The sequence below is a fragment of the Dama dama genome, chromosome 20 (genome assembly GCF_033118175.1).
Source record: "Dama dama isolate Ldn47 chromosome 20, ASM3311817v1, whole genome shotgun sequence".
NCBI lineage: Eukaryota > Metazoa > Chordata > Mammalia > Artiodactyla > Cervidae > Dama > Dama dama.
In genome coordinates, this window is record NC_083700.1 from 4,803,142 (window position 1) to 4,817,087 (window position 13,946).

At 45.6% G+C, this 13,946-nt stretch overlaps 1 protein-coding gene and 1 pseudogene across 2 annotated transcripts in view; one reads left to right on the forward strand and one right to left on the reverse strand.

Moving 5' to 3' along the window:
* UCK2 (uridine-cytidine kinase 2) overlaps positions 1 to 13,702 on the reverse strand; it is a 90,518-nt gene extending 76,816 nt beyond the window's left edge. The window contains exon 1 of one of the 2 annotated variants that reach the window (XM_061120209.1): positions 13,352 to 13,702. In XM_061120209.1, coding sequence (XP_060976192.1) covers positions 13,352 to 13,450 — 99 coding nt within the window. In that variant the 5' untranslated portion in view covers positions 13,451 to 13,702. Of the gene's footprint in view, positions 1 to 12,753; positions 12,997 to 13,351 lie in introns of those variants that run through there. The other variant, XM_061120211.1, reaches the window with a different exon arrangement.
* On the forward strand, positions 6,041 to 6,176 carry LOC133041859 (small nucleolar RNA SNORA40; annotated as a pseudogene).
* Positions 13,703 to 13,946: the final 244 nt, after the last annotated feature.

Here is a 13,946-nt window from a genome sequence, read left to right on the forward strand (position 1 = left end):
GGGGTGATTTGAAATACTAGTGCTGACACTATAAATTGAATGACCTAATTAGGGAGTAACAAACCCTTTTACAATTCTGGAGGTTTCGAGTTTTCTGCTTTCGACAAAATTAAAGGGAGGTAAGTGTTGAGTTGGTTGATTCATAAAGACACATGAGGTTTCGACATATAATTTAAAAGATTAAAAACTAAGCGACCAGGGGAGGAATAAAGTCACAGATGCAGAGAACGGGTCTGTGGACAGGGGTGTGGGGATGAGCCGAGAGCAGCACTGACATGTACACCAGCACGTGTACAACGCACAGCTAGGAGGAAGCCGCCGTATAGCACGGGCAGCTCAGTTCTGCACTCCGTGATGACCCAGAAGGCTGGGGTGCTGGGGGGAGAGCAAGGAGGAGGCTCAAGAGGAAGGGGATATACGTATACGTGTAGGGGGTTTATGCTGTTTTATAGCAGAAGCTGACACAACATTATAAAGCAACTATACTCCAGTTAAAAATAAAAATAATGAGTGAACCTGATATAACAAAAGTTCTTCTGATCCCTTCTACTTCTGTCAACAAGGCTTCTCAAATTTTACATCTATGCAAAGGAAAAACCTTATTCTCGCATTAAGGAGTAATCATTCCTCAATACATGATATAATTCGGTGCTGGGGCTCCATTTGTCTCAAGCTGCTTTCCGACATAATTCTACTTTTCATGTTTCATTACTTATCCAAAACGTACACCTACTTGTTCTGATTAATTTATGTTAACAACCATACTGATACAAACAAAAAGAAATTAACACTGAAGAGACTTAAGAGGATAGAAAATAAAAAATCATTCCCATCACTTCATATTTTTGTTGCAGAAGGATGACAGAATGATCAATAAAATATTTTCAAGTATAAAAACAAATTAACATTTTGTGGAGGAAGTGGAACGGAAATATCATTTCAAGGAGAAAAAAATGAAAAATTAACATTTCTGATTCAATGAAAAGCTTAGTCATGTATTTTGTAAATGGATGACAATAGGTCAACTCATAACAGTATTTAGAGCCCACTAGATTCATTTTAAAAGAATGAAATAATTGTTATTTTAAAACATCAACATTTACAGTATATCAGAAATTACATGATTTGCTACTCTACTTATGCGATGAAAAACCATGTGATGGGGATAAAGAATTCTCCAAAATTCTCTTAGCAGAAATGTATGCAAACATTCAAAGGCCATGGTCCAAAATCACAGGTCAGCACTCTTAGCACCCAGTACGCTACACACGCCCTGTGCCACCCAGCACAGAGCAGGGACAGAGCTCACCCTCCGCCATCTAGGAAGAGAGGACTCTGGAGACACCTGCAGAACTCTGGACTTCCTTCAGGACAGGCAGGCAAACAGAGGATGTTTGCTGAGATATGATGCAACAGCTCTTCAGCTGAGGGGAGGGAAGAGGAGGGGAAGGAAGGGAGGGGAGATGTCAGACCAGACAGCATACTTACAGACTGATTAAAGTGATTAAAGAAATAGAGAAGCACAGCTCAACTTCAAGGACACATACAAACATTCTTATGCTTCCATGTGTTTACTAGACAGAAAATCTCACCTTACTGAAGCTCTACAAGTCATACAAAAGGCCAAGTGGTAGAATCTTCTGTCACCATTACTGTGAAAATGAATGCTCAACCAAAATGAATGTGGGACCACACAGGATGGGAATAAAAGGCACTGCTGGACATCCTAGGGCACTCAAGGCTACTATGTAGGGCACTCAAGGTTGCTATAGGAAGTATGAGTGGTTCAGAGATACTCGACACTTTCCTGCAGCTTCACACGAGGTATCCATGTGAGAATAACTGCTTTTTATTAATAAAGAACCCTATGGCGGACTTCCCTGGTGGTCCACTGACTAAGAATCCGCCTTGCAATGCAAGGGATGCGGGCTTGACCTCTAGTCAGGAAACTAAGATTCCACTTGCCTCTGAACAACCCCTGGTGGCTCAGATGGTGAAGAGCCTGCCTGCAATGTGGGAGACCCAACTTCAATCCCTGGGTCAGAAAAATCCCCTGGAGAAGGAAATGGCAACCCACTCCAGTATTCCTGCCTGGAAAATCCCATGGACAGACTCTGGTGGGCTACAGTCCATAGGGTCGCAAAGAGACTGACACACCTGAGCAACTTCACACTCTCTCTCTCTCTCTCTGAACACTTCAGTCCGTGTTTCCCCATGCACCACAAGGAAGAAGTTACATGCTGCAACTAAGACCCAAGGCAGCCAAATAAATAAATTTAAAAAAAAAAAAAAATTTTTTTTTTTTTAAAAGAACACTATGCTCTGAAAAGATCATTTTTAATAGCCAGGTACCAATGCAAATTTATCTTTTTTAGTATTATCATCCTCTTCCATCATCATTCAAAACTCTCCAAGCATATATAATTCATTTTAGAACCAATGTCCCCAGGACTTCCCTGTTAGGACTCTGTGCTTCCACTGTAGGGGGCCTGTGTCCATTGCCTGGCGGGGGACCTAAGATCCCACAGGCCGCACAGATTGGATGAAAGAAAAAATAGAAACAGTGCCCTCATACCTAATGAAAGAACTGCTTATATGAGGCCTAAAAGTCCACTATTTTATAGGATTCTTTATAGTTCTCAGGCTAAATAGTGTACTGATGGTACTTTTGTGACTGCAAATACTTTGTTTTCTGAGTCAACTCTTCTATTAGACTTTACTGAATGTTGATGAGTCTGTTCGGTTCAGTTCAGTTCAGTCGCTCAGTCGTGTCCAACTCTTTGCAACTCCATGAATCACAGCATGCCAGGCCTCCCTGTCCATCACCAACTCCCAGAGCTTACTCAAACTCATGCCCATTGAATCGGTGATGCCATCCAGCCATCTCATCCTCTGTCATCCTCTTCTCCTCCTGCCCCCAATCCCTCCCAGCATCAGGCTCTTTTCAAATGAGTCAACTCTTCACATGAGGTGGCCAAAGTATTGGAGTTTAAGCTTCAGCATCAGTCCTTCCAATGAACACCCAGGACTGATCTCCTTTAGGATGGACTGGTTGGACCTCCTTGCTGTCCAAGGGACTCTCAAGAGTCTTCTCCAACACCACAGTTCAAAAGCATCAATTCTTCAGTGCTCAGCTTCTTCACAGTCCAACTCTCACAACCATACATGACCAATGGAAAAACCATAGCCTTAACTAGACGGACCTTTGTTGGCAAAGTAATGTCTCTGCTCTTTAATATGCTATCTAGGTTGGTCATAATTTTCCTTCCAAGGAGTAAGCGACTTTTAATTTCACGGCTGCAATCACCATCTGCAGTGATTTTGGAGCCCCCCAAAAATAAAACCTGACACTGTTTCCCCATCTATTTCCCATGAAGTGATGGGACCAGATGCCATGATCTTAGTTTTCTGAATGTTGAGCTTTAAGTCACCTTTTTCACTCTCCTCTTTCACTTTCATCAAGAGGCTCTTTAGTTCCTCTTCACTTTCTGCCATAAGGGTGGTATCATCTGCATATCTGAGGTTATTGATATTTCTCCCAGCAATCTTGATTCCAGCTTGCGCTTCTTCCAGCCCAGCGTTTCTCATGATGTACTCTGCATAGAAGTTAAATAAGCAGGGTGACAATATACAGCCTTGACATACTCCTTTTCCTATTTGGAACCAGTCTGTTGTTCCATGTCCAGTACTAACTGTTGCTTCTTGACTTGCATACAGGTTTCTCAAGAGGCAGGTCAGATGATCTGGTATTCCCATCTCTTTCAGAATTCTTCTCAGTTTATTGTGATCCACACAGTCAAAGGCTTTGGCATAGTCAATAAAGCAGAAATAGATGTTTTTCTGGAACTTTCTTGCTTTTTCAATGATCCAGTGGATGTTGGCAATTTGATCTCTGGTTCCTCTGTCTTTTCTAAAACCAGCTTGAACATCTGGAAGTTCACGGTTCATGTATTGCTGAAGACTGCTTGGAGAATTTTGAGCATTACTTTACTAGCGTGTGAGATGAGTGCAGTTGTGCGGTAGTTTGAGCATTCTTTGGGATTGCCTTTCTTTGGGACTGGAATGAAAACTGACCTTTTCCAGTCCTGTAGCCACTGCTGAGTTTTCCAAATTTGCTGGCATATTGAGTGCAGCACTTTCACAGCATCATCTTTCAGGATTTGAAATAGCTCAACTAGAATTCCATAACCTCCACTAGCTTTCTTCACAGTGATGCTTTCTAAGGCCCACTTGACTTCACATTCCAGGATGTCTGGCTCTAGGTGAGTGATCACACCATTGTGATTATCTGGGTCCTGAAGATCTTTTTTGTACAGTTCTTCTGTGTATTCTTGCCACCTCTTCTTAATATCTTCTGCTTCTGTTAGGTCCATGCCATTTCTGTCCTTTATTGAACCCATCTTTGCATGAAATGTTCCCTTGGTATCTCTAATTTTCTTGAGGAGATCTCTAGTCTTTCCCATTCTGTTGTTTTCCTCTATTTCTTTGCACTGATCGCTGAGGAAGGCTTTTTTTATCTCTCCTTGCTATTCTTTGGAAGTCTGCATTCAGATGGGAATATCTTTCCTTTTCTCCTTTACTTTTTGCTTCTCTTCTTTTCACAGCTATTTGTAAGGCCTCCTCAGACAGCCATTTTGCTTTTTTGCATTTATTTTCCATGGGGATGGTCTTGATCCCTGTCTCCTGTACAATGTCACAAACTTCCATCCATAGTTCATCAGGCTCTCTGTCTATCAGATCTAGTCCCTTAAATTTATTTCTCACTTCCACTGTATAATCATCAATGATTTGATTTAGGTCATACCTGAATGGTCTAGTGGTTTTTCCTACTTTCTTCAATTTAAGTCTGAATTTGGCAATAAAGAGTTCATGATCTGAGCCACAGTCAGCTCCTGGTCTTGTTTTTGCTGACTGTATAGAGCTTCTCCATCTTTGGCTGCAAAGAATATAATCAATCTGATTTTGGTGTTGACCATCTGGTGATGTCCATGTGTAGAGCCTTCTCTTGTGTTGTTGGAAGAGGGTGTTTGCTATAACCAGTGCATTCTCTTGGCAAAACTCTATTAGCCTTTGCCCTGCTTCATTCTGTACTCCAAGGCCAAATTTGCCTGTTACTCCAGGTGTTTCTTGACTTCCTACTTTTGCATTCCAGTCCCCTATAATGAAAAGGACATCATTTTTGGGTGTTAGTTCCAAAAGGTATTGTAGGTCTTCATAGAACTGTTTAACTTCAGCTGCTTCAGTGTTACTTGTTGGGGCATAGGGCTTGGATTATCATGAACACCTGACAATTTTTATACCTCTTACTTTGTCTTTTAGAAAGTCTGTCTTTTGGGACTCCCCTGGTGGTCCAGTGGCTAAAACTCTGATCTCTCAATGCTGGGGCCCTGGGTTTGATCCCTGGTTGGGGAACTAGATCCCACATGCCACAACTAAGACCCTGTGCAGCCAAATAAATAAATAAAAATAAATATTTTTTTTAAAAAGTCTGCCTTTTCTTTATTATCTTCATGTAAATTTTTCAGTGCATTTGGAAATATTTCACTTTCAAAAGAAGTTTTTGATTTGCTGTTTGTTGAAGGAAAATGAATACATGTATTAAAATCAAATTAACAAATTAAATATTAAAAATAATACTTTGAAAATGTTTCCATTGTTAGGCAATTTAGTTGTCAAAAACTATGTGTGCAGCTATAAACCTCATAAATAGAAACTTGTAAAAACCTGTAAATAATTCCAAATGAGGGTTTTCAGTGGGTTTTTTAATCCACTAGTAAAAAAAAATAAACAGAGCACCTTGGTTTGCAAAAACAGCTGATGGACAACAAAGAAAATGAAAATTTCCTTGCTATAATTGGGGGATGGGACTCTCATGATTGGATAAATACTACAAATGATGAGTTTCTTGTACCTGGATCATTTTGGGCAATAACTTTTTCCAAATACAGTCATTAAATCAATATTTGAAAGACTTATTAACAGAACCAAACCTTCAGCCTTATATTATCATTAAGAGTAGTATCACCAAGATCATGATCATCACATTTAAGTAAAGTTTTTAAAAATCAAACATTCTGTGGACAAAGACTTAACAGACAAGTGCAAAAGTAAGTCCTCTTTTGAAACCCACAACTCATTGTTCAGTATGAGTTTTGATACAGATAAGAAGGAACATGATCCATAAAATAAAGAAAGAAAAAAAATCAAACATTCAATAAGAACCAAAAGGCTTTATACTGTTAAAGAAGCCACATTTTTAAGTGTATATCTCATCTTTCTTATCATTCCATAACCCCTATTTTTGTTTTGAATTATATTAATATACTGATATAATTTACATATACAGGTACATGATACTTTACAACAACATAATCAAATGCTTTACTGATAAATCAGTTTAGTGATAAAAAGTTTGCTGGACTAGAAAGCATATACATACATACATACACACACATACACAAACACACACACGGATTATACCCTCAAACTAAAAAGTTGAAACACATGTTTAAAAAATCTTAGGGATCTTAAGCAAATCCAACAGCACCATCCCTACAACCTGTCTCTATCACAAGATATCTTGAGAACAAGACTCAGTGATGAAATAGTATCAGTGAAAAGACACAATCAAAAAATGGGTAGAAGAAAAAGATAAAGTATTACAAAAATGTCTGAGGAAAAAAAAAAAAAAAAAAAACAGGTAGAAAACCTAAACAGACATTTCTCCAAAGATACAGAAATAGCCAATAAGACACGTGAAAAGATGTTCAACATTGCTAATTATCAGAGAAATGTAAATCAAAATGGCCATTATAAACCAGTTTACAAATAACAAGTGCTGGGGAGGACATGGGGAAAGGGGAACCCTCCTACACTATTGGTGGGAATTTAAAAAAAAAAAATTAAAAATAGTATCAGGCAGAAGACCTAAGCAAATGCTATAGGTATGGTGAGCTGGAGCTAGGTGACCAGACAGTGTGCATCAGAAACACACTTCAAAGACTTTCCAACAAGAAACAAAGGAGGCAACAGCAAGCAGCAGACTTGCTGTCTGGGCTTCGTTCTAATAGGCACGTGCTAGGCGCGCTAGTGCAATGAACAAGAGGAGAACTTCGGTGAGAGCAAACAGCAAATGTGAAGAGCCCCGGGTGTCGGGGTGGTAGGGAGACTGATGGACCAAGCCAGGAGTGTGGCCAGAATGCAGAACAAAGAGAAGAGTGGCAGGAGATCAGCACGGCCTCTCCGGCAGCAGCTTGGGGCAGTACAAAGCAATGTCACCTCCATTTCTCACGGCAGGACTGAAGCAGTCCCATGGTTCTGGAAGCACCTGATGGAGGGACGGTATGGAATAAGTGATCTGGCTGGGTGGGGATGGCTGCTGAGGTTCCAAGAACCAGGTCCGGGGAGCATTCCAGGGCGCTCCAAAAGCAGATGCTGACTCATGCTCAAGCCAAGCTGACAGCTCCCACCTCTGAAGGGACTGCAATGTCCTCTCTTGGGCTGTATTATTCATACGCTGTCCAACTGACCTGCCTTAAAATACCTCTCAGGGCTAGCCTCTGCTGGCAGAGAAAGTCCAAAACAGGAACAGGTTTAGTAAAGGAAAAACCTGGATTCCTATCCGGCTTGTGTCACTGGCTAGCTACATGAGTTGTCTCCCCTTGTTACCCATCAATGGGGAAGGTACCTGCCCCACTTCAAAGGGAAGAGACAATCAAATGCTTTAATGCCAAATTGGCTTAAGCAGTTTTAAACTATACTGACAGAGACTTTCTCTCATATTTTCTTTATTTCCTGACTTCCTCTCAAGTCCAAGCACTTGATAGAGTATTCTGCACAATGACATTCTGCAAATATCCATTTAGTACACATTAAATAAATACTAGACTCTGAATAAGCAATACCAATGAGTTAGGGTTCAAGTGGGCTTTTTATTGTCTAGTCATTGCAACACAAATAGGACAATTAAATATGGTTTCAACTGTGGCTTCAAAAGCCTAATTCAAATAGTCATGAATGAAAAGAATAAAAGGGTAATTATAAATTATGGTTTGCCTAACTCAGTCCAACAAATGCTGAATGACAATGCTGTGTAAAACACTGTAACGGGCATTAAAGCAAAAATAAATGAGTTGCTCTTACAGAACTTTTATTATAGTGAGAGAAGCAGTCAACAAATAACCCCAGCAATTGGAGGCTTCCCTGGAAGCTCAATGGTAAAGAATCTGCCTGCTCATGCAGGAGATATGGGTTAGATTCCTGACTTTGGAAGATCTGGTGGAGAAAGAAATGGCAACCCACTCCAGTATTCTTGGGCTTTCCAAGTGGTGCTAGTGGTAAAGAAGCCGCCTGCCAATGCAGTAGGCATAAAAGACAAGAGTTTGATCCCTGGGTCAGGAAGATCCCCTGGAAAAGGGAATGGCAACCCCCTCCAGTATTCTTGCCTGGAGAATTCCAGGGACAGAGGAGCCTATCAGGCTACAGTCCACAGGGTCTCAGAGAGTCAAGCAAGTCAAGTCAAGACTTAGCAACTAAACAACAAAGGCAAAATGTGGTGAAACTACGGAAGCATTAGAGATAAAAGGTAATTCTGATTAAGGATGTGGATAACAAGGTTCCCTGGGGGAAGTATTAACCTAACTGAAGCCTTAAAAGGGCTACAGGCCATTCCAGAGAAAAGAGCAGGAGCAAAAGTAGAACTGAAAGCAAGGGCTTCCAAAGGGAGAGGACATGTGTGTGCCTGTGGCTGATTCACGTCGGGCTTTGACAGAGAACAGCAAAACTCTGTAAAGCAATTATCCCCCAATAAATAAATAATATATTTTTTAAAAAAGTATAGCTGAAAGCAGTTCCACAGATGTGTGGTGTACATTTGGGTGTGCGGAAGCAGGACAACAGTAGAAAGATAAACAGCCTGGGGCCACATCTTGGGGGCAGGGAACTGTGCTGTGTGCTGAAATACCTGACTAGTAGTCTGGGAGATGGAGACGCATCCAAGGTTTCCCAAAAGAACAGGGACCCAGTCAGAACCAAGCTGAAGAAGACCTCTCTGAGGACAGTGCAGAGAAAGAAACTATTTTAACTGGCCAAGGAAGAAGCCCCAGGGCAGTAAACAGCAAAACTGAAGAGGACAGGGAACGGCAGCTAAAGTCAAGGGTATGTATGCAGTAAAGAAATTTAAACTGTCATTTTTCCCACCAACCACGGTTACTTGTTGCTCTCTCTAGCAGACCTGTCCTTTAGAATCAGCTTTAACAAACATCCAGATTACTTTCTCAACCCACCACAATTTTAGATGAGTTTTTAGAAGTGATTTGTCATGTTAGCCTAGTAAAGCTTACTCTAGAGTTCTAATTCATCTTCATTTGTAAAACAAACTTCTAAAATATGATATAGAGAGCAGCAATCACTATTTTTGCCTTCCACAACCAAAATAATTTAGGCTAAGATAAAATACTTGCAACTCAGGGCAGCCACAACACTTAGACAAATTAGAGCTCTCCAGAGAAGCTAAACAGGGAGTTGTTTTCTCTTATCAAGCAGGGGAGAGAGCAGTGAAGATCTATACTATGGGGCCAAGTTGCATTTCCATTTCCTTTTGGGTCAAGTACCTCTGAAACCATTCTGTAGCCATTTCCAAGTAGCCCCTTTCCCGGTTGTTGTAAATTTGTCTTCTCCAGGGGTGCCTTAGTCAGTCTTCTTAAACCAGAACAATGGCTAGGACAGAGCAATCCCCATCTAGTTCCGGCTCCACCACTAAATACAGGACCTGAACTCATCATTTTCTTCATCCATCAGTGATGAGATGAAGTGCTGGACTTCAGGACCTCTGAGGTTTCTGCTAGCTGTAAAACTGTCATTTTCTGTTGATGCCCTTGGACCCTTTGCCTTCTCCCAAATTCCTCTAACAAGCCCACAGCAAATACCCAGGAAGCAGAGTGTCAACCTTGCTTCCAGAGCCCCCTGTACTAAAATGATCAGGCTTGAGACTCCCAAAGGAGGTCCAATCTGTTAATGGGGACCATTCTTTAAACAAAAACAACCCCCCCCCCCAAAAAAAAAAAACAAAACAAAAATTCAAAGTCCTCAGAAGAAAGATGGTAAGGACTGGAATATAGAATCATGACATAATTGCCTCAAACTGACTACAACACAAAATTCTTAAAGTCCAATGCTCCTTGGGGCTTTTTTAGTAACAAAAAAATTGTAAAATAACTCTAAACAATGACAAACTATTTGTCAATGCCCAAAAGGTACAGCATGCTCTAAAAACTGCATGAGGCACTTTCCTGGCAGTCCGTGGTTAAGACTCCACATGCTGCGGGTGGAGGGAGTGCATGTCTGATCTCTACTGAGGGAACTAAAATGCCACATGCCACTCAACACAGCCGAAGATTTAAAACTGTGTGAAAGCAGACCCTTTTTCGGGAGTATCTTCATCCTTGATTAGAAGCAGGGAGGAGAGAGTTCCCTTCAGAGCCCCTGACTAGTTCCTATAGGACACATTACCAAAGTAACACTTACAGGTACGCTGATGCCCTGAGAACGGGTGATCACTGAGGAATACAAAAACAAGAAGGGAGTCACTTCACCTGTTAGGATCTCAACTTCTACCTCTGTAGTAACTAAATTATTTAGCTGATTACCAAGGTCATTTTGTTTCTAAAACGCTACACTCATATGTCAGTTTGTCTCCCTACCCCTAGGAGGGCTGGATCTCAGGTCAATGTTTGAGTCCAGCTATACGCCACGACAGCTTCCCTGGTGGCTCAGACCGTAAAGAATCTGCCTTCAATGCGGGAGACCCGGGTTCGATCCCTGGGTTGGGAAAATCCCTGGAGAACGGAATGCTAACCCACTCCAGTATTCTTGCCTGGAGCGTTCCATGGACAGAGGAGCCTGGTGGGCTCCAGTCCATGGAGTCGCAGAGAGTCGGACACGAGTGAACCACACACACACACACACACACACACCACACACACACACACGCCAGGTGGGCTCCAGTCCATGGAGTCGCAAAGAGTCGGACACGAGTGAACCACACACACACACACACACACCACACACACACACACACACACACGCCAGGTGGGCTCCAGTCCATGGAGTCTCAAAGAGTCGGACACGAGTGAACCACACACACACACACACCACACACACACACACACACACGCCAGGTGGGCTCCAGTCCATGGAGTCGCAAAGAGTCGGACACGAGTGAACCACACACACACACACACACACACACACACACACACACACACACACACACACACGCCAGGTGGGCTCCAGTCCATGGAGTCGCAAAGAGTCGGACACGAGTGAACCACACACACACACACACACACACACACACACCACACACACACACACGCCAGGTGGGCTCCAGTCCATGGAGTCGCAAAGAGTCGGACACGAGTGAACCACACACACACACACACACCACACACACACACACGCCAGGTGGGCTCCAGTCCATGGAGTCGCAAAGAGTCGGACACGAGTGAACCACACACACACACACACACCACACACACACACACACGCCAGGTGGGCTCCAGTCCATGGAGTCGCAAAGAGTCGGACACGAGTGAACCACACACACACACACACACCACACACACACACACACACACGCCAGGTGGGCTCCAGTCCATGGAGTCGCAAAGAGTCGGACACGAGTGAACCACACACACACACACACACACACACACACACACCACACACACACACACACGCCAGGTGGGCTCCAGTCCATGGAGTCGCAAAGAGTCGGACACGAGTGAACCACACACACACACACACACACACACACACACACACACACACACACACACACACGCCAGGTATTGTGCTGGGAGCGCTGGGAATACAGCCATCATCAACAAAAAAGAAGGCGAGCGACACGAATGTGCTGGGGGGCGGGGGGGGGGTGTTGCTGGTTCTAATGTAACAGTTAACTTCCTAAAAGAACTGGCATCCTGGTTTGGCTTTGGCTTAATATGGAAAAACTTCAAAATTGAAAAAAGGCATTCAACCAGGGGCAAATTCAACATAAACTTCTGGGCCCTAAAGCAGGCAGATTTCCCAACCCTGGGAGCTACGGCCGAGATTAACTAATCAATAAAAGAAGTTCCACAGCGCCAGCTGCCGCGTCTGGGCCCCACGCGCCAAAGCAGTCCAGACCTGGAGGGAAACGTGTAAAACCAAAATGGAGGAGGGGCTCCGGCGGAGTCAGATCCGGAGCGAAAACCTCGTGGCTCTCCTCTCATGGCGCCAACCAGCCTTCCTACTCCGCTCTCCCCAACCCTAGGAGGCATCATCTCGCCTCGCCAGAGCCGGCGCGCAGCACCCACGCCTCGCAGGCTCCCCTTGAGCCCGTGCGCCGAATCAACTTGGAGATTGTTAAACAGCAGGGGAAACAAGTAGCCACATCTTAAAGGAAGGGGAGCAAAGAAAGAAACATCTGTGAGGACTCCACCCTTCTCCACCTGCAGAAGGAGCCGGGGGTAAAGCTAGGAACGCAGATCCCTAGCTTTGCTGAAAAAAACAAAGAAAGCAGGCTGCTAGAGGGGTCAGACACCCACCCAGAGGATGACCACTTTCCGCGGATCCAAGACGCCTACGGCCCCAGACATCTTAAGAGCACGGGGCCAGTACAACTTTCTCATTGAGGCTGACCCCGTTTCCTCTTAAAACCAGAGAGGGAGAGAGAGAGAAAAGCCCCGGCTATGATCATTACATTGATGTCACCTCGCTTATTTGGCTCTCAGGATTTTTCCCGGAAACCCCTGCAATCCCCGGCCCCGGCATCCAGTCCAAGCGGGGCTCCTCTTCTTCCCCTGGACGCCGCCTCGTGCTTTCTCGCAGCCGTCCCAGTAGGGCTACGCGGCTCGCTCCGCCCTTGGCACCCGGGCTGCGCCGCTGAGCGAGCGCATCAACGCCAGGACAGGGGAAGACGGGTGTACCGGGGGTTCGTAGAGGACCCTGCTTAAAGCCCTGGCCCCCACGTCTGACTTGCAAAACAATAAGCATCCGTTTTATCTGCCCCTCCCCCACAGGACCCCGGCCACGAGTCACGGCCGCCCGGGGAGCGTGCCAGCCCTGCGATCGGTAGCCGGGGTACCTCTGGAACCTCGGGCGGTCCCCGTCCTCGCCCGCCCGTCCCCCGCCGCGGTGCCCGTAGTCCGCGCAGGGAGGACTCGGCACTGGAGCGCTGCCAGGAGCGGAGGCGCGCGGGCCACGCGGTGGCTGCAGCAACTGACACGGCCCGCGGCCGCCGGCCACATGCGCCGCCGCGGGGCCGGGACCCAGGAGGGGAAGAGAGCGCGGCCCCGGGGCCCCGCCGTACCTTGCCGCTGGCCGTGCCCCCGCTGACGCCGATCAGGAAGGGCTCGCCGCCGTTGGGCTGCTGGTGGTTCTGCAGGGTCTGCTCGCTGTCCCCGGCCATGGCTCGCGCGGCCCCTCCTCCCGCTGCCTGTGCGAACCGACGCACGCTCCCCGCCCGCGTCCGCGCCCGCGCCGGGCTCCCTCTGCTTCCCGCAGCCGCCACTGGGCGCTGCCCAGGCCGAGGCTGCCGCCGCTCCCTGCGTACAGCTCGGAGCCCGGTGCTGCCTTTCCCTGAGGAGCGCAGAGCCTTCCTCTGCCCGCTGCGGCCGTCCCGGTTTACATCCCAGGCAGAGGTCAGCGTGATGCTGCTGCTCCAATCCGGGCGGGCAGCGCACTGCTATTCGCCGAGGCGGCGGCGGCGAGGCGTCTGGCCCCCGCCTCCGCCCCTCCCGGGCCCCGCCGCCACCGCCCGAGGGCTCTGGGAAAGGTGTGAGCCCGACCCTCCTCCCTACCCACCCGGTTAACCCTATCAGCGACGACGGCCTGCCGAGGACCAAGGGAGAAGAAAGGAGCCTTCTGCATGTTTTAATTGGGTATGCCCCCACCTATTTCAAAAG